A 22,606-nucleotide genomic window follows, 5' to 3' on the forward strand; every position below is an offset into this window, starting at 1 on the left:
GTACAATGCCATTGTAACCATTATCACAAAACAAATTTCACTTGAACAAAATATATATGTTACAAATCAATTTATATCAGAACTGCATTTGCATCACGATTTATACATGCGCAAAGTATCACAATCCATCACACATGATAGTTCAGTTTCAACAATCAAAATTGCACTTCAGTATTACACATGATGACAGGTGTATGACAGAAATCAATAATTAATGATGTATTCATAAAATCTTATCAAATCTTCATAAAGCCACCTTTTACCACAATTTAGTTCCGTACACATAGCCATTTATTGTAGTTTGTTTATTATACTTGCACTAATATTAAACGTGCTTATTAAACTTTGTAAAATCGCATTATGACTTTATATTATTCTTCTAATTTTTTTTATATCCTTTAAATTAGTCGCGGTCGCTTTAACATGTAAATCACTTCCAATTCAAGTGATTTGCATATTGATCATTTCGAACAAGAATTTACTTTTGCTCTAGTACGTTTCGTCAGGTACGAAACATCTTGTAATTATCAGCTAGGTGGTATCGCTTTGGCAGTTTGTCCGAATCCTAAGTTAGGCCTAGTACCGAACCATGACATTTTCCATTCTAAAGTCTCTTGAAGTAGACGTTCCTCTTCTGGCGAAAAGTGCAATAATGTCGCCACTGCCCTCGTTAAATGGAGAGCCTTAAAAAGTTAATATTACATTGTTTATTTATTATCGAAATGGAATGTAAATTTAAATCAAAATAAATGTGCACCTCGTATTCTCTACTAGTGAGGAATTTGATGAGAACATGCTTGAGATATTTAAAATTAACGTCATCTTCTCTCGAATTATTATGCTTGGCAGTGACGGTTTTAGATGAACTCGGGTTGAGAATGGCGGCAGAAGCTTCAGCATCACTATCCAACGACGAGGACGGAATTTTCAACTCGCGTTGAAGTGTTTTTTTCATATCGGCTAACCGTTGCTGCAAAACTTTGATTGTCTAAAAATGAGGAAAAAAATTAATATAATTAAATTGTATGATTTATTTAGATAGTTGATAGAGTGATTTGTGTGTGTGTGTGTGTGCTAATGCATGTGTACAGGGTGTTTCAGACCACCCGTACCATTCATTTAAAAACTAGAGAAGTGGTTATTTTGAAAAAGTAAAAACAATTTCTTTATAAATCGAGTGCGCATTTTTTTTAAATGGAACTCCCTATTTTTCATTGCATATTCTTGTAGCTTACCTCGGGAGCTTTCCAAAACACTATAATAAATTATTTTTCCATGAAATACTTTTCGAGTTATGAGGCTTGAATTATTTCTTAATTTTACATCAACCATAAAATATCTTGTAAAATATTCATTTTTCGATTATCTTACCTTAATACTTTTATGTACAAAATAATGAGAAGAATCAATTGGTGTAAAGAAAACACATAGTTGTTTCTAAGAAAAAATATGTAATTTGCAATTAACAATTCCATACTTTTTCTTAAAAACAACTGTATGTTTTCTTTACACCAATTGATTCCTCTCATTATTTTGTACATAAAAGTATTAAAGTAAGATAATCGAAAAATGAATATTTCACAATATATTTTATAGTTTATGTAAAATTAAGAAATGATTTCAAGCCTCATAACTCGAAAAATACTTCATGAAAAAATAATTTATTATAGTGTTTTGGAAAGCTCTCGAGATAAGCTACAAGAATATGCAATGAAAAATAGGGGGTTCCATTAAAAAAAATGCACTTCCGGTCTGAATCGCTCTATTCCGGCCGGAACCAGAAGTTGAAAATATCACCATTCGATAGAACGCACCCGATTTATAAAGAAAATGTTTTTACTTTTTTGAAATAACCACTTCTCTCATTTTTAAATGGGTGATACAGGTAGTCTGGAACACCCAGTATATAGAGTGTCCCAAATTTAATCAGCTGTTAACAGCAAATTCCTGAGATCATTTGGAAACGAAAATTCTAATACCAAAATGTTGAGGAAGATGTAGTTTCAACGTTACAAAAATACTTAAGTCTGGGACACCCTGTATAAGCAAATTATGCGCACATATATAAATAAATGGAACAAATATTAATCATGCAACAATCAAGTTATTTTGAATATAATCGCTTAATAATTGTGTCGCACATATTCTGCTCAAGTCAAATTGAAATCTTCCTCTACCTTATTTTTCTCGCTTAATTGTTCTTCCAGATCTAACAAATTGCTTTTGAGTATTCTTTCGTTTCTCTCCATCTTCTCTCTGTTACGTTCTGCTTCTTCCAATTTTGCAACTTTCTGCTCGAATTGTTTCAATGTAACCGCTGCTTGCTCTACTTCCTTCGCTTTACCGACTAGATGATCCTCCAAATTCTCTACTCTATTCTGCAGCTCCATGTTCTCGATCTCCTGCTGCCGATTCTCCTGCTTCACAATTTCTATATCCTGAGATACCTGGGCGTTCCTCAGCAAAGCAGCATCCTTCTCATCCTTTTCCCTCTCGAAGGAAATTTGCAGTTCCGCTGCAGTTGATCGTTCGGATTCGAGAATTTCTTGCAGACACGCCAGTTCTAGACGTAAAGAAGAATTACTCGATTGCTCCTTTTCCAAAGACAATCGAAGATTTGCTAATTCGTTAGTAACAGCACTAAGCTTGCTCGTCGTATTCTCGAGGTCTGACTTCAATTGAGTGATCTGTTTCGAGGAAGATTCCTAAAAAACACAAATATAAATTCATATAAATTGGCATTTGAACATATAATTTTTCTAACAATTTGCATTCATACCTAATTGACGACATGGTGATGTTACTCTTTTTTAAAATGAATATTTTTATATGTATAAATATGTATTTGTTTATTTGTAATATTCTTTAGTGATAAAACGAGTAAATGTTCTCACGATATGAGAAAATACTTAACACAATTGTATATTTATCTAAATTTTACTTCAAAAAATTAAAGCTTATACGAAGTTTTTTTTAATTAAATAGTTAAAAGAGTAGAGTTTCAATCTTAAAAAAAAATCTTTATTTTAATAATTATTTAATGACTGGTTTTTTTAGGCAATTTTATACAATTAAGAAAATACAATAAGAAAAAAGTCATTAAGGATAAAAAAATTGCAAAGTAATAATATTATTCTTAAATAATATTATTCTTAAAAGTTAAAAATCATCACAGAGAACAAAGTAAATATAAGTAAAATAAAGATTTTCCTTATATTGTTATAAAAAAATTTTTGCACTTTAAATAATAAACTCATTTATAAAATATCATATTGTTAACAGCACAATTAAATAAATATATAAAATATATTTATTTAATTCTCTCTCTAATATCTTATAATTATATAGAGAAGAGAATTACTTTTAAATTAAAAATATCTATGAATAATATATATATATATATATACAGGGTCTACCAAAAGTGTGGAAACCCCTAAATATCTCGGAAAATATACGTTTTACAGAAAAGTGTTTCCAACAAAAGTTGTAGGGTTTAAGAAGATCTATATACTGATTCTATCAGTTTGACCTTGGATGGCGTCGTCAAGGTCAGGTCAAGGTCACATTGACTTTTTTAAATGACACCCCCTACATTTGATTGCATATTCTTATAGCTTAATTCAAGAGCTTTCCAAAACACTATAATAATGTTCATTTTTATTAAGTACTTTGCGAGTTATGAGGGTTGAAATAATTTCTTAATTTTACATAAACCATAAAATATCTAGTAAACCATTCATTTTTCGATTATCTTACCTTCATACTTTTATGTACAAAATAATGAAAGGAATCAATTGGTGTAAAGAAAACATACAGTTGTTTTTAAGAAAAAATATGGAATTGTTAATTGCAAATTACATATTTTTTCTTAGAAACAACTATGTGTTTTCTTTACACCAATTGATTCCTCTCATTAATTTGTACATAAAAGTATGAAGGTAAGATAATCGAAAAATGAATGGTTTACTAGATATTTTATGGTTTATGTAAAATTAAGAAATTATTTCAACCCTCATAACTCGCAAAGTACTTAATAAAAATGAACATTATTATAGTGTTTTGGAAAGCTCTTGAATTAAGCTATAAGAATATGCAATCAAATGTAGGGGGTGTCATTTAAAAAAGTCAATGTGACCTTGACCTGACCTTGACGACGCCATCCAAGGTCAAACTGATAGAATCAGTATATAGATCTTCTTAAACCCTACAACTTTTGTTGGAAACACTTTTCTGTAAAACGTATATTTTCCGAGATATTTAGGGGTTTCCACACTTTTGGTAGACCCTGTATACACAGAGTGTCCCAAAAGTCCAGGACCGGTCGAATATTTCATAAACTATGCACTTTAGAACGAAATATTTCAGACAAAAGTTGTATGGCTTGAAGGGGGCCTTCAGACAGTGGCAATGATTTGACACGGGAGAGTCATTTGAAAGTCACGTGAAGATCACCGTCAATTTCTTAAATGGAACCCCCTATTTTTCATTACATATTCGTGTAGCTTATCTCGAGAGCTTTCCAAAACACTATAATAAAGTATTTCTTCATTGAGTACTTTTCGAGTTATGAGGCTTGAAATCATTTCTTAATTTTGCATAAACCATAAAATATCTAGTAAAATATTCATTTTTCGATTATCTTACCTTAATAATTTTATTTTATTTTATCTTACCTTAATAATTTTATTACAAAATAATGAGAGGAATCAATTGATGTAAAGAAAACACATAGTTGTTTAAAAAAAAAATGTAATTGTTAATTGCAAATTACATATTTTTTTCTTAAAAACAACTATGTTTTTTCTTTAGACCAATTGATTTCTCTCATTTATTCTCTCATTTATTTCTCTCATATTTTGTACATAAAAGTATTAAGGTAAGATAATCGAAAAATGAATATTTTACTAGATACTTTATGGTTTATGCAAAATTAAGAAATGATTTCAAGCCTCATAATTCGGAAAATACTTAATGAAAACTAACTTAATTATAGTGTTTTGGAAAGCTCTCGACGTGAGCTACCAGAATATTTAATAAAAAATAGGGAGTTCCATTTAAGAAATTGACGGTGATCTTCACGTGACTTTCAAATGACTCTCCCATGTCAAATCATTGCCACTATCTGATGGTCCCCTTCAAGCCATACAACTTTTGTTTGAAACATTTCTTTCTAAAGTACATAGTTTATGAAATATTCAACCAGTCCGGGTTTTGGGACACTCTGTATATATAATACGTAGATATTTTTAATTTAAAAGTAATTCTCTTCTCTCTCTGCTAACTTATAAATAAAATGTAATTTTTTCAATATTTCTAGCATAAAAATATAAAGCTATGTAAATAATAATAATGGCAGAAAAAAAGCTAAATCTATATTTATCTATATTTATGAATAATTTTGTCTTAAAAGTTTATTTTAAAATTTTATTTCAATAGCATACGTAGGAATAATTCTGAAATCAATTTTCTGAATTCCATAGTGCAATTGTAACGAGGTATCAACAAATCATTCGGGAATAAAAATTGGTTGAAAAAAAAAATGAAAAATAGGTAAAAAGCAAAAGATTGTGTATACTTGTTTTTCCTTCTTTATTTCACAAATAAAATATACAGAAAGTGCAGTCATACATAAAAATGTGTGTGTATTATTTTAGCATACTAACATTAATGTACAAAGGAGGGTATACTATTTTCAATACAAGTGAATCTGTTGCGTAATTATGTATATATTTCTTTGATATAGATCTTCTCAAAACGCTCGAATAACTCACTTAACATGCTTTGAATAATAACAACTATATCGTTAAAAGTAATAAAGAATTTTTGATAAGGGCACGTGCACGTAACTGAGGTAAAAAAAATAAAATGTGCATCAAGCAAGAAGCATCAAGCTTCTGAACAACATGCAACAATAACATGAACAATATTATCGATTAACATGCGCGTACGCGCGCATATATACAGATTAACAAATTAACGAATCAAAGTACTATAAACTCGCTTAAATTTTTATATCGCAAAACTTGAAAAATTGTAAATACTTTTATTACTTCATTTTTCGACAAGTTTTCTGCTATATTTTGATTCGTGAATTTCGAGACCACTCTATATATATTTTGTATTATAAAAATTATATGTATTTGTTAAAATTGTATATAGTTTTTATATCGAAATACGAGATATTTTTGATATAATTTCATATATAATTGCACACAAACATTACAAACATATAAAATATTCAAGAACAATTATTACTAATCACCTAATAATCTTCACTATATAAGATCTGTATAAGATTTTGAAAAGATAGGGAACATTAAGAAAATTTTAAATATATCATATTTAAATTATTGATATGTTGCAGAAGTTATGCAAATGTATATCTCCTATTTGGAAAATAGAATTTATCAGTCTTGTAAAATTTAATAATCGTGACAATCGGTCGTACATTCCAAAATAAAAGTGCGAAAGTTAAATGTACCAAAAAATTTAACAAAAATCGAAAATCATCAAAGCTTCCAAAATTTATCGTCAACAAACGTGTTTAAAAAATATACAGGGTGTACCATTTTAACTTGGACAGTAAAATATCTCAAAAACTAAGCCCAGCAAACAAAAATGTTTCAGACAAAAGTTGTATAGTTTTGAAGGGGATATAAGATGATACCATTGGTTTGACCTTGAAGAGTTGTTTGAAGGTTATATGAATGTAGGTTCCATTTAAGAAATTGAAGATGACCTTCATGTGACCTTCAAATAGCTCTTCAAGTCAAACCAATGGTACCATCTTATGTCCCCCTCGAAACTACAACTTTTGTCTGAAACATTTTTGTTTGCTTAGTTTTTGAGATATTTTACTGTCCAAGTTAAAATGGGACACCCTGTAGATAATAACTATGTACTCTTATAATATATCAAGACAGATATCGGACAAAAAATCTCTAAAAAAAAATGCAATATAGTCTTTATCTTCGAGAAGAACAAAGTAATATATTACATTAAAATGATTGCATTCTAAGATCGCAATAATACTAGTAAAAAGAAGCTTAATCTGAGCAACGAATTTTATATGTTACAAATAATTCAGTCGAGTGATCATTTGTAACGAAACCTACCAGAAATGATTTTACATCAGAATTTGGACAATATTTTCGGCAAGAGAGACAATCTAAGTCCATGCACTTTGTCACTACATGTCGCGGTAACTCACAATTTGGCGTTTAAATTCTTCCACCTCGTCATCGACGTTGGCCCGGAGCTCTTTCAGTTCCGTAGCCATCTCGTCAATGTCCTCTGTCATGCGCAAAAGCTTAGCGTCTTTTGTCGCTATAACAATATTGTTCACCTCTATCTCGGCCTCTAGCTGTTTGATTCTCTGCTTAAGCTTCTCCTTCTCCTGCTCGACTTGTCTGCGTTCCAGGCCCTCCTCGCCCACTTTCCTGCTAAGTCTGCCAACCTGCGTCTCCAGACTAGAAATCTTGCCCGACCAACTGGTCTTTATGTCGGAGAGATGAAGATGCGCCTCCTCCAACTTCCTTTCCAACAATGTCCTCTCGCGCATTAGATCGGCTATTCTCTCGTCAACCGTCACTTGGTCGTTCGTCTCCAGAGCGATCCTCTGCTCCAGCACAAACACCTTATCCTTCAGATGACGCACCTCCTCCTCCGTCTGTGCCAATTGACAAGATAGCTGAGATCTCTCTCGCTGCGTGGAATGACGCATCTTCTCCATCTCATCCTGAAATTGAACAAATAATTATTACCCTGTTCGCTGGGCTTTTCACTAGAATATACTTATAGCTTTATTTATTTATTTATTTATTTTTTTTTCATATAAAGCTTCCCTGGCAAGTCTTATCAAAGCGACAATATGCGAATTAAATTTCGCCAAATCAGAAATAAGAGATAGTATATACAGAATGTCTCAAAAGTTCCGGAATCCGGTCGAATATTTTATAAACTATGCACTTTAGAAAGAAATGTTTCAGACAAAAGTTGTATGGCTTGAAGGGGACCATCAGATAGTGGCAATGATTTGACATGGGAGAGTCATTTGAAAGTCACGTGAAGATCATCGTCAATTTTTTAAATGGAACTACCTATTTTTTATTAAATATTCTGATAGCTCACGTCGAGAACTTTTCAAAATGCTACAATTAAGTTAGTTTTCATTAAGTGCTTTCCGAGTTATGAGGCTTGAAATCATTTCTTAATTTTACATAAAATATCTTGTGAAATATTCATTTTTCGATTATCTTACCTTAATAGTTTTATGTACAAAATAATGAGAGGAATCAATTGGTGTAAAGAAAAAACATAATTGTTTTTAAGAAAAAAATATGTAATTTGCAATTACATATTTTTTTTTAAAAACAACTATGTGATCCCCTTCAAGCCATACAACTTTTGTCTGAAACATTTCTTTCTAAAGTGCATAGTTTATGAAATATTCGACCGGTCCGGGACTTTTAGGACACTCTGTATATCATTCCATTCAGACGAAACAGCAAAAATACGAAAAGGCAAACGAAGAGCAGTATTATGAGATCTGACATTCGTCAATATTTCTCAATTTTTTATATTAAATTATGAATTATATAAATATTAATTAATATTTTTAAATAAATATTATATTAATATTTTTTAAATTAAAATTAAAACAATTATTAAAACAATTATATGTTAAAAATATAATTCTTTCCCGCAAAAAATTCATTGAGTTAATATAACTTTTTGTAAAAGAAATTTCATAAAAGTACAAAATCATAAAAAAGAAGAGGAAGACAAAACAACTTTGTATCTGAAATGATGCCGCACTTAAGTGTGTAATACATGCATTATTGTATCAGGTAGAGTTCGTTTCAGCCTTTTTTTATTCAATATTAAGAATTTATATTCCGAATATGTTGAAGCAGGCAGAAGCAAAGGGGCTGTTGCATGATCATTCTAGCGTAAATGAACAGAATAGCGGCGAAGCCTTGAAAACGTACCTCTAGCATCAGCGATAGCAGCAACGAATTAGCGGAAATAACCGCCTAACTCTGATCTTCGATGCTCTCGTTTACCAAAGTTTTCCAATCTTCATGCGTGCGTTGTATTCACAGAACTTTTTCATGTCACTTTTAACAACGCTACTGTTCCATAACTCAAAGAAATTGCCTCCCATTGGATTTTATCCGGCGAATATCACGCGAATGTATATATATATATATATATATATATATATATATATATATATATGTATATGTACGGAAAATATATATCTATAAATCTCAAAAATGAGACCAATTATATTCATGCAAGAACATCAATTATTTTTTACCAAACAGGACAATTAATATCACTTCTTAATAATTTACCAAACAGGACAATTAATATCACTTCTTAATAATTTACAAATATATTCTTTTTTCTCTCGAACACACCAGTAATACTGTAATAAATTAGTCTGAAAGTTTTTCAATTAAGAGACTGAGAGGACAGCGAAAAGCAAAATACAGGGTGTTTCAGATCACTCGTACCACCCATTTAAAAACTAGAGAAGTGGTTATTTCAAAAAAGTAAAAACATTTTCTTTATAAATCGGATGCGCTCTATCGAATGGCGATATTTTCAACTTCTGCGTCCGGCCGGAAATAGGCGATTCAGACCGGAAGTGTATTTTTTTAAATGGCACTCCCTATTTTTCATTACATATTCTTGTAGCTTGCTTGGAGAGCTTTCCAAAACACTATAATAAATGATTTTTCCATGAAGTACTTTTCGAGTTATGAGGCTTGAAATCATTTCTTAATTTTACACAAACCATAAAATATCTTGTAAAATATTCATTTTTCGATTATCTTACCTTAATAATTTTATGTACAAAATAATGAGAGGAATCAATTGGTGTAAAGAAAACACACAGTTGTTTTTAAGAAAAAATATGGAATTGTTAATTGCAAATTACATATTTTTTCTTAGAAACAACTATGTGTTTTCTTTACACCAATTAATTCCTCTCATTATTTTGTACATAAAAGTATTAAGATAAGATAATCGAAAAATAAATATTTTACAAGATATTTTATGATTTGTGTAAAATTAAGAAATGATTTCAAGCCTCATAACTCAAAAAATACTTCATGGAAAAATAATTTAATTAGTGTTTTGGAAAGCTCTCGAGGTAAGCTACAAGAATATGCAATGAAAAATAGGGGGTTCCATTTAAAAAAATGCATTTCCGGTCTGAATCGCCTATTTCCGGCCGAAACCAGAAGTTGAAAATATCACCATTCGATAGAGCGCACCCGATTTATAAAGAAAATGTTTTTACTTTTTTGAAATAACCACTTCTCTAGTTTTTAAATGGGTGGTACGAGTGGTCTAAAACACCCTGTATATGTATATACATATAAAAATTATTAAGAGAGAAAGAGAGACAGATAAAATACTAAGAGATAATAAAGTTGTCATGCGATATTACATCTAAGAGTTATGGAACTCACGTAATTTGAATGTTTTTTTTTTTTTTTTACTACAGCAAGAGTCACATGTAATATGTATGTTATGAGTTCATGTTTGAGCGGCATGTCAATAATAAAAAGGTGCAGAGAAAACTAGAGCAACTGTGACGAAACAAAAAGCGAGATAATACTCAAAAACATTAATACAAATACAAAATATATATATAAAATTACGTGATATATAAATATAAAATCCCTTATTTCTCTCTTATTCCGAATATAAAAAAATCCCTTTTCACAAACAAGCGTGCTTTAAAAATGCGCCAACTCTAAGCTATCAACAACCACTTATATTATGTACTACTTATATTACTTTATTATAAAAATTATATTTTACTTATATATTTTATTCAGTTTACACCATCGCGTGTAAATATTATTCGATTTGATTAAGTATGGAAAAATTAAAGAGAGAGAGAGAGAGAGTTACATTTTAAATTAATACTCTTAGTAAACACTGCTTATTTTTTCATGCGAAATCATTTAAAAGAAAGAGTTTTTTAAGTTGCATCAAAATATAATAGTATATAATCGCTTTAGAAAAAAAAAAAAAGAAAGAAATATATATATATATATATATATATAAAATATATGCGCTCGTTAATGAACTATTGTACAAGGAATTATTCCCATGTACATTTTTTAATCTCTATATTTTTAATTGATATTTTTATACGCCAGTCTAAAAAAATACACAATAGTACAAAGAAATATAAAGAATTGCTTCTTATATATTTTAATATGTAATATATTTCATTGCTTAAGTCAGTTTTTCCTGTAAAAAATGGTGATATTAGAAAAATGCACCAAATGAGAATATTCTATTCAAATCTTGTAAAAAAAATTCCTTGATCTTCCAAATATCTTTGTTGAAAATTTCAAAAAAGGAGAATATTTATAAAGATTTTTGGCGCAATTTTCTAAAATAAGTTTTTTTTAATTATATGCGTTTCCTAATGTTTTCACTAAATTAAAAAAAATTGAGTAGCTTTCATCAAATGCATACATATATTTATCTAATTCTAAATTGTCAATTGATCTATTCAACTCTAAGGCCCAGTTCCACAATCCAGTTAATCCGAGTTTAAGCAGTGAATGGACCAATCAGAATCCAGTTTAACGTATCAAACTCGGATTAACTCGAGTTGTGGAACCGGACCTAAGTCGTCCAATCGTGCGCAGCTTATATTGTAATTATGATGATGTAATAATTTCTTAATTGGGCAATGTTTAAGCCTTGCCATAGTCTGTTAATATATTTAAGATCATCTCAAATATGGCTTCTTAAGTAAGGTCACTTTAAAATTACACATCCACATTTTCCGACCTTATTTAAGACAATCTTAAATTAAGAATATATCTTCTCTCTCTATAAATATCCTAATTTGTATTATTATGTGGTCAAATATAAAAGGCCAGCGCGCACGCACGGCATAAGAGAAGTGCTAATTAAAGAGATGCAAGTCCCCACACACACATATGTTCCCGCGTACACACATACACGTACAGTGTATGTATTTAAATAATTTATTTAATTGATTCAGATGAAAAAATTTAACATAAAATAAAGCATTATTAAAACAAAATATTTTAGATAACAGTTTTAGACAATAATTTGAAAAGAAACATGAAGTGATAATATTAGCTTCTTGAAAAGATATACAGAAGAAAAAATATGTAATTATTAATTGCAAATTACATATTTTTTAAAAATAACTATGTGTTTACACCAATTGATTCCTCTCATTATTTTATACATAAAAATATCAAGGCAAGATAATCGAAAAATGAATATTTTACTAGATATATTATGGTTTATGTAAAATTAAGAAATGATTTCAAGCCTCATAACTCGGAAAGTACTTAATGAAAACTAACTTAATTATAGTGTTTTGGAAAGCTCTCGAGATGAACTATAAGAACAAAGTATATAGCAAAAGTATATAGGGTGTCCCATTTAAAAAGTTGGACGTGACCTTCAGGTGACTCTTCAATGTCAAACTAATGACACCACCTTATGTCCCCCTTCAAGCCATATAATTTTTGTCTGAAACATTTTTTTCTACAATCAAAATTAAAAAAGTTATGAGGGTGGAAAATGGGACATCTTGTATAAAGATAATCTTTTAAAAGTTTAATAAAATTCGCATTTTTAATATAAATAATTTTCTTGTCGAAAATTATGTTGAAAAAAGTTTTCAAATGTTTTGATTAAAATCTTGTTGGTGTTAAACAATTTTTTAAATTACTATTTGTGGAATACGACCACTGATAGCATGTATCATGAGAAAATTTTACAACTATATTTATCTCTGGGTACATACATATGTGACAAACAGAAAACACACAGATAGAGAATCACAGGTTTAGAATTATTAAATACTAATACTATGAACAAACTTCATAAAGTGACAAATCCGATTTTGTTTGACTATATGTGTGTAGTGTGCACTCGCATGTATATAAAATTATAAACAACTTCTCATAAAAATAATAAATAATCTTTCAGTGCCGATTGAACATTTTCTCTTCAAGAGCAACTAAATTTAAATTTAAGAATTTTGCCAACACAAGATTCAATATAATTTAATCCACTCAATAAAGCGAATAATTGTGAGATAAATGAAAGCTCGTTTGTTAATCATGTCATGTAATAGAAAAAATTTATGGATAATGTGATGGATAATTCACATTAAAAACATTTTGTATTTTCCAATCGTTGATGAGATATATTTAAAGCCTTGTTTTTTTTCAATGTTTAAAATATTATTCTCGATTTGTTATTACAAGTTTTCTATTTGTAACAACAATATAATTTATGCACAATAAAAATTTGCAAATTGTTTTTTAAGAAATTATTTTCTTATTAAAAAAATTTTTGTATTATCAGAAAAATGGAATTTTACGGGCCTTGATGAATTCTTTTCGCTTGCATAAGAAATACTGTACTTTACAATTATTATTAATCAAATTGCATATGATTTTTTTTGTGTTTGCAAAATTCTAAATTAATTATAGTTTTAACAATTTCAATGCTCAGTGTTGCCATATCGTATTTTAAAAAATAACATCAAACATATCACTTATATAAATCAGAAAGCATATAATATTTAGACTAATAAATTGCTACTTATGCTTATTAAAAAATTCAATTTAAATTATAATAATTGTATAATATTTGTATAATAATTATATAATAATTGCATTTGTATAATAATAAATAATATATCCCATAAAAAATGCTATATAATTATATTTATAAATAATATTAAATATAAATAATATTAAAAATATCATAAAATGTACAAGACATAAACAATTATTTAAAAAATTAAAAAGTCGTTTGTGTAAATAAATTAATAAATTTGAACAAATATATGAAAAGCTTTAAACTTAATTCAACTTACTTGTATATCGTTTAATTCATCTTCATATCGTCTGAGACGGGAAACTTCTGTCTTCAAGCTTTCTATTTCCGCTGTAGCAGCTTTCAAATGATACGTCTTTTCATCTACTTCCTGCTCTTTTGCCAATAACTGCAAAAAATTATTACATACTTAATCTAAGTTGTTTCAATAATATATTAGAATTAAAAAATTATCTACAGGTTGCAAAAATTATAATAATCAAGTAACAGATGCAAAAATAAAATCATAAATATTTTATAAAAATTTCATTGTTTTTATTTATAGAATTCAAAAATTAATAATAAAAATTAAAAATTAATAATGCTTTAACATTTTTTAAATTTTAACAAATTTTAACGATTTGTCATTTTTTTAATTTTAACAAATTTTAACGATTTTATCATACATTATTAGATTCATTTTACTAATAACTAAAATTAAATATGTAAAAAAATTAAAATTAAAATACTTATTTAAAAAATTTGTTCATATTGCAATATCTAATGTCCCAATTTTTTATATACAGCACCAACATACAGAATTCTGTTAATATATGTACATCTCTATATAGAATAGAAACAGAAAGTCATAAATCAATCCTCTCCTACATATATTATTATTTTAATAACACATACAAGGTGTTTAACTTTTGCCATCTCCTGTGTTTGAAAACCTTCCAGCTGTTCTGCATCTTCTTGAAAGCTGTACAACTTCTTTTTATATTCTAAAACATAATGAGAAAAGATAATACACACACACACACACACATACACAACATATAAACACAAGATATGCTCGAAATAGAAGTCATCAGAAAGAAGTGTTTCCTCATTCTTTTCAAGATACGAAAAAGTTTAAAAGTAATTATAAGATTAGAAATGTAAATGTTTAGTAAATATAAGAAAATGTGTTCTTTTAAAGTTTCATCGATTGAAAACAAAATATTTAAGAAAAAATTATTTAAAAAATTTTGATATGTTTATTATACATATATAAGTTTGCTTTAACTAGTCAGCTATCTAATCTTATTTTATTTATTATCTGATCGACTATACTAGCCTGCTTTGTCTAATTCATTAAATATAAAGATTGTCAGTTTAAAAAATGCATTCTTAATGAATGATTCATAATTTCATAATTATTAGAACTTTATATATTTCGAAATGTGTAGAGTAATAATAATCATAATCTCCAAACTAATATCTTCTATTTCAAAACATTATGTACAGAATGAGACATTTGAAATTATCACATTGATTTATATTAATGTTATCAGATGTAGAAGAAAATGGGTTAAATGATTTTAAAGAAGAACATGAAAAGAATCAAACAAAAAATCCTTGTTAAATCTTTTTTAAAATAATTTTTTAAGCTATTAAAAAAATAATTAATTGCAGTTTTAGTGCATAAAATGTTAATTTTTTATTTTTCCTTAAGCAATCATAAAGCGTACTAAATAACTATAAAATATTACAGTCTATCCTTGTAAATAATATTGCACTCTAATAATATTTGAAGAAAAAATTTATTGCTTTATCATTATACAAAAACGAAATTAAATAAAAGTGATAATTTTTTCGAGCATTTTAAATGTTAATTTTCTCTCAAAATACATAAAATAGATGATAAAGAATCTGCAATGTATATACTTTATTATTATTGTAAATGCTTACTGTTATAATATTATTGCATAGAGTTGCATTGAAACAAAATTATACAAAAATATAATTATATAAAACGAGAATGAGTTTTTCAAGAAGAATCGATTTTCATTACTAAAAATATATATAAATATATACATATTTAAAAAGATTAAAGAGGGAATCTCTATATCAAACATTTACTCTTTATACAGAATATCTGATCATATACAGGGTGGCCTCGAACGTTCCAATCAGACTTTGAGATCTTATAGGAAATTTAATTCTGAAGAAAAAATTTCCTACTGGGTCGAAAAATGCTTCCTTAAGAAGTTATCGCTCAAAAACCTCTGATGAAGAAAGAGCAAAAGGTGAAAAGAAAATGAAATAAAAAGAAAATGAAAATAAATAAATTTCTTGAAAAAAAACGATAAAAATAAAAAATAAAAATCTTTTTCTTTTATAAAAATAAAATAATTTTTTTTAACTAACTTTTATTTTATTTTCATAAAAGAAAAAGATTTTTATTTTTTATTTTTATCGTTTTCTTCAAGAAATTCATTTAGTTTCATTTTCTTTTTATTTCATTTTCTTTTCACCTTTTGCTCTTCCTTCATCAGAAGTTTTTAAGCGATAACTTCTTAAAGAAAGCATTTTTCGATCCATGTTTATAGGGAAATTTTTTGCTCAGAATTTCCTGTAAGATCTCAAAGACTGGCTGGAACGTTCGGGGCCACCCTGTATATGTGCATGTGATTCCCTAAAAATCTAACATGTACATCTCAATTATATTTCATCAATGAAATCTAATTGATTAAAAAATTGGTAAAAACTAAGCGTTATCAAAACTTTTGCAGAAGGAGAAAGTTAATCCATTTTAGTTTAGGAATATAATGGTATTATATGTTTTAAGTAATTTTTACGTGATACTCTGTGTTTACATATGTGCATATATACATGAAAAGATGAAAACACTAATATCTTAGAAATTTGATAAGCTATAAATACCTTCCGCATCTTTAAGAGCGTGCTCTAAAGATTGTTTCGCTATTTCTATCTTTTTTATCTCCTCTTGTAATTTCCGTTTTTCTTTCTCCTGCTTTTCTACGACCTTCTTCCATTCTTTCTCTTTTTCAAGAAGCCTGACTTTCCATTCTTCTTCCTGTTTTTCCATTCGCTTCAATATTTCTGCCTCTTTCTTTGCTAAACGTTTTCGCCACTCATCTTCTTTATTTTCAAGCTTCTTCATATCTTTTGTAGTTAACTGTATTCCATCGTTAGGCTTGGGTTCAAGACTATTCTCTCCTTTTGATGAAACTGATGGCAACGGAGATGCACTTTCTTCCCTCAATCCATCTAATGATACCTGAGAACCGCTAACACTACTTGTAGAACCTGTCTGTAACAATAATAATATAATCAATCTTAAAAGAGCTGTATAATAAAATTATATAATAGCTTTATATTCTCACAAATAAATTAAATCAAAAATATACATTATATTGTTTACAATTAAAAGTTCTTTTTTTGTATGTTTATAAGTTTATAATTTTGTGTATTTTCTCTATATCTTTTTCTATATTTTCCTATGAATTTTATAATTTACAGGGAGACACTTCTGAATCTTAAAATAATATATATTTAAATTAAATATAATTTAGTTTGATTTTATGTGACTATTTAATTTAATATTTAATAGTTTAATATTTTATAACATGACTATTAAATATATAGGGTGTCCCAGACTTAACGAATCAGCCGTTAATGGTAGATTCCTGAGATCATTTGGAGACGAAAATCTTAATACCAAAATGTCAAGGAAGATATAGTTTCGGCGCTATAAAAGATTAAAGATTACCAATCGGCGTTACGTTCTCCTATGTTCAAGGACATAGGTCAACATTTTGGTATTAAGATTTTCGTCTCCAAATGATCTCAGCAATCTACCATCAACGGCTGATTCATTAAGTCTGGGACACCCTATATATTTAAATCAAAAGTAACTTAATATTTTAGAATACACGACTATTTCTTTTATCTGATTACGTTTGCGTAAATATGAAACCAAAAAAATTTGACAGGACAATTTTTCCAAAGTTGAGTCGTCGAGAAAATTTCCTGAAGGAAAATTCACCGAGCGAAATCTGAAATCGAAGGAATATTTACCTGAGACGCATGCTTGGAATTTATGGCGCGTATACTCCCGGCATTTCTGATAACGGTGGACACGTCACTCCCGATTTCCTCGCGTATCTTATTCTTCAAGGTAGCGAACATAGTGCGATTGGCGCGTCAGGGCCGCGCTAAGGAGCCAGCACGCGGATAACAGGTGTAGCGAGCACCACCTGTCAAATTATGGCATGCGACGTCGGGTCGATGGAAACAGCTCGCACACCCGCGTTTGCGCTGATTTACGATCGTCCACCTTTACGCTGAATACAAAGGTACGAAAAGCACGATTGCCTCATTTTCCAACGCTCACGTTCACTCGTCGTCAATTCCACGATTTCATGAGGTCATTACTGTCACTTACGCGCATCGTTCGTCCCGTAACGACACCGAGATCGTGCAACTCTCCGCACTCGTCAAACACGAATGATCGTGTCGACTCCGAGCCATGACTCTGATCACGGATTTTTAGGTAAATAGATTGTTAACTTTCGAAATTTTATTTATGTAGGAAGTTCTCCGTCAGAAAAATACGTCAACGCGATTATGTCACACGATTGGTTATCGAGCGGAGGATTTTTAGTTGTAAAAAAATGTTCCTATTTGACAGCCAATAGTGTAACGTTTCGTTTATGTGTGTCTCTTGCTAGGAATCTCCCGACATCGCTTATTAGCCAATTCAAAGTAGGATTCTCTGATTGGTTAATCGTACGAGTTACTCTAGAAACCGGTGGATATAGGGTGTTTTTTATTTAGCTATCTAAATGGCCGCATTCAGATGGATTGGGCAATATTACTAAATCTTCCGATGCAATTCGACGCTGATTGGCCGAATCTGAAAGTAAAAACCAATCATGTTCAATTGTTAGGCCGATTCTCAATGTTTGCTGTAGATAATTTCAAAATTATCTAGATAAAGATAAAGATAAAAATCTGTAAATTTATCTTAGATGAGATAAAGATGATTTTGCTTTTACTTAATCTAGATGAAAGATGAGATGATTATTGCGATAATTTAGATAACTATCTAGATATTTTTGTTTATTTTAGAAGACTATAAATATTTATAAAAAATGTGACGCAGATTATAAATGAGATATTAAAATCATAAACACATATTCTTTCTCTTTTCCTAAAAAATATTTAATATTATAAAGAAATAATAGCAAAAAGGTATAAATGATATTATAAATATTTATTTATTAATTTATATTTATAATATATTTATAATAATAATATAAAAAATTATTTTAGATATTTTAGATAAATTTTTAGAAGCTTGTCTGGAAAACTTTTTTGCATAATGAAAACGTCATCTTAGACAATTTTTAGATAAGATGACATATTTTTCATCTAAGATAAAGATACATTGTATTTCTTCATCTAGTTAAAAATAAAGATGATTCATTTCTTTATCTAGATGATTATCTAGATAAGTTTATCTAGATACCAGCAAACGCTGCCGATTCTACATTAGGCAATTTAAGCCTCAAGCCTTAAGAGATTGTAAACCCGGCTTTAGTCCCAATTTACAATAGGTAATTTTAGAGAACCTCTAGGAGAGAGAATGGACAACTGATCAAGCTTTTTCATGATTGGCTGGCAGAAAATGTATCAATTTTAGCTATTGGGACGCCAATGCAAAATATGATGCACACAAATAAGTTAATATATGTGTGTCATGTGTGTCCTATTTGTGTGTCATCATATTTTGCATTGGCGTCGCAATAGCTAAAATTGATACATTTTCTGCCAGCCAATCATGAAAAAGCTTGATCACATGTCACATGATCAGTTGTCCATTCTCTCTCCTTGAGGTTCTCTAGGTAATTTAAGCTCTAAGCCTTAAAAAATTGACCAATCACAGTCGAGTATTCTCTTCATACTTGATTGTGATTGGTCAATTTCTTAAAGCTTAAATTACCTATTATAGACCCGGCCTTAAATATATGTCTATCTTTATCTTTCTTTCCAAATAAATAACGTCAAACAATCGATGTTATTGGATGTTTGTTTTTTATTTTTGAACTTATACTTCTTATCCTTTGTTTTTTTTCAATTTCTAAATATAGAACTATTCCATTTTTACTGTCCCGCCATTTTCAAATTCTATTTTCAGTGCTATTTGCTTATTAATTTCATTTCTGTATTATACTTATAAAATGGAAATTTAATCTGCTTGCTTATATTTCAATTTTACTTGATTTTATCAATTTTAATCGTCATTATAGATTTTCATAATTAAGGTATATTAATTATAATTTTATTAGTTACTTACCATATTCTTATTCCATGTGGTCATTTAGCCTGCAAATTAGATATATTTACTTTTGTAATTATATAAAGATGCATTCTTGGCAGAAAACTAATCTAATTTCATTATTTAAAAATTTTTGTCAATTTAATTTCTTAAATGAGATACTAATATATTTTGTTTCAAATTTAAAGAATCGAAACTTACAAGAATCGTAAACTATTAAAAGTAACTTTCCTTATATTTATTTTATAACTTAAATTTATAACGAATTATATTTATATGAATTTATGAATATTTATATGAATTTATAAATTCAATTAATTACTAAACACATTTAAAATTATGCAAGTTTACTTATAGAATTCTTAAAAAATTTTTTTATTTTTTAAAGAATTATAAGGCAAGTTTTATAAGAAATAATTTTGTGAAATTAACTATATACCTATTATTATTAGTAAAATTAATATTGTTCGAGTACAATGCGATGGAAGGATTATTGACTTAACATAGAGATTTAATTAAATTCATCTCACAGCCTTTATATTTGATATTACATCAAAATATTACAAAATATTACATCAAAATATATTTACCGAATATATACAAGGTTTTAATATTTATACAAGTTTTAATATATCGCGAGCGACAAAGAGAGAAGCCGAGTTCTACAAATGATGGAAAAGAAGTGGAGTTTCGCGAAAAACGGAGACGAAAAAAAACGATTCACTTGACCGGTCAAAATATTGCGAATGAAATAGTTGTGATAAATAATAATAATAACGAGCGATAAAACTCCACGAAATCACTATAACTCGGTGACATTCGACGATTAGCTTTGTTAAAAATTAAAGCGAGCGATTTTAATTTTCTCGTGATGACAACACACTGTCTCCGGTGAGACATTGAGATTCGAGAAAGATCTTAAACTATTGCGAGAACAATGGATTTTTCGTCGGTTTAATTGGAGAGAAGATCGCAAAAAATTAATTCAAATTTTTATTATTTTCTTTTAGCGGCCTGGCTTATATCGATAGGTTTTTGATACAGGCTTGATTTCCATTGGCTTTCGTAGCGCACTAGATTTCTTTCTTTTTATATGTTACAATTAACGTTTGACCTCGAACATTTCCACGTCATATAATGAAATTTACGAATTAATTAATTACAATTGAATTTCAAGACCTCTATATGAGATTAAATTGTCAAATGACTTCAAAATTGAAACTACATATTTATAACTTAAAAATAATTCGCTGTTATTATTTATATTTCGCAATTATTAAATTTAATAAATCGTCGGTGGTAGAACTTTTAATTTTTTCGCGCATGCGAGGCGAAGTCAATTTAACGCCAATCAATCTTTATAGAAAAAAATGTAGCATTATTGGTCATGCAATTTTATTATATACATATGTATAAAAATATGTACTATTCGAATCATTTGTATGTAATTTTATAAAAATTTTTATAAAATTATAAAATTTTTTATAAAAATTGCAAAAATATACGAATGACCAATGCTACATTTTTTTATCTAAAACATTGATTAACGTTATATATATGTACTTATATATTTTTATCTAATCTGTTTGAACTCTATGAAACTTTCGCACTAAACCTACAACACTAACACTTAACTTTTGTTTATACATGTGATTCCCATACAGCACAGAAAAGTTGAGAATAATTTCATTGAAACATTGCAATATTGCAAATCGGTTGTAAAATTGTAGCAACGTTAAAATGTCCGTTTTTTGTAATATTACAATGAAATATAATAGCAATATTGCAATGTAATATAGTTGAAAAAACGCAACGTTATTGTAACTAGTAATATTGCATACAGAATATTTTTACTTTTGATACATGAAAATTGATAAAAATATATAAAATAGAAAATTTATAAAAATCTTGGAAATTTATAAAGATATATAAAATGTGGTCGATTAGACATTTTTGTCTTTCGAATTAGATCTCTATAAAACATTTATTTAAAAGTCCATTAACTGCTTATAAAATATTTAAAAAAAAACATCTATTAATAATAGTTGTATAAATTATCAAAATAAATTTAATAACAAACTTTTAATTAAAAAATCTATTTTTTTATGTCGATAATCTATACAACTATCTTACATACACTCGGCAATAGTAATCTTACACGCAATAAATGGACTATTTCCTATTTATCCGTCTAATTTTAAATAATTTGTTTAATATTCTAAATCCAACAAGGAATCCAGATTATTAAATTATTTTGAATTAAATCAGTTCATTAGAAATTAAATTGATAAAAGAAAAGAAATATACTTCGAAAGATACGTGTACCACTATTATATATTTTCACTATTTTTAAATATTGCTGCAACATTGCTAAAATAATATTGTAAAATAATATTATAAAATAATATCTTTGCAATACCTTTACTACATTATACTGCAATGTACAATGTTGCAACATGATAGCAATGTTACTGCAAGGTTCTGTGCTGTATAGATATTGATATCGCGTTGATCGCACAATCAGTTGATTATTTATTATTATTAATACTCTACGATAGTTACATCTAATTTAACGCATGTGTTGCTGGCGGTCGTATCTGGTTGCGTGAGTGGTTAGGTGATGAG

General features: G+C 28.4%; 1 protein-coding gene across 1 annotated transcript; it reads right to left on the reverse strand.

Moving 5' to 3' along the window:
- Positions 1-53: 53 nt before the first annotated feature.
- LOC105251618 (golgin subfamily A member 1) lies at positions 54-18,178 on the reverse strand. Its single transcript, XM_011258563.3, has 8 exons — positions 17,719-18,178; positions 16,561-16,951; positions 14,548-14,636; positions 13,913-14,041; positions 7,211-7,738; positions 2,178-2,705; positions 758-988; positions 54-683 (listed from the first exon to the last, which is right to left on the reverse strand). Exons 1-8 carry the CDS (start codon positions 17,827-17,829, stop codon positions 528-530), a joined length of 2,163 nt encoding a protein of 720 aa, XP_011256865.1. The 5' UTR covers positions 17,830-18,178; the 3' UTR covers positions 54-527.
- Between the last annotated feature and the right edge of the window lie 4,428 nt (positions 18,179-22,606).

Source organism: Camponotus floridanus, unplaced genomic scaffold, assembly GCF_003227725.1.
Source record: "Camponotus floridanus strain SB8 unplaced genomic scaffold, Cflo_v7.5 scaffold169, whole genome shotgun sequence".
Lineage (NCBI taxonomy): Eukaryota > Metazoa > Arthropoda > Insecta > Hymenoptera > Formicidae > Camponotus > Camponotus floridanus.

Bases quoted from the DNA above. Each gene is read 5' to 3' on its own strand.
- LOC105251618 (XM_011258563.3), bottom strand. From the start codon at position 17,829: ATGTTCGCTACCTTGAAGAATAAGATACGCGAGGAAATCGGGAGTGAC. The intron at 14,637-16,560 runs GTATTTATAGCT...ATTATGTTTTAG, and splicing joins CGCTCTTAAAGATGCGGAAG to AATATAAAAAGAAGTTGTAC. The intron at 7,739-13,912 runs GTAAGTTGAATT...GTTCAATTTCAG, and splicing joins ATGAATTAAACGATATACAA to GATGAGATGGAGAAGATGCG.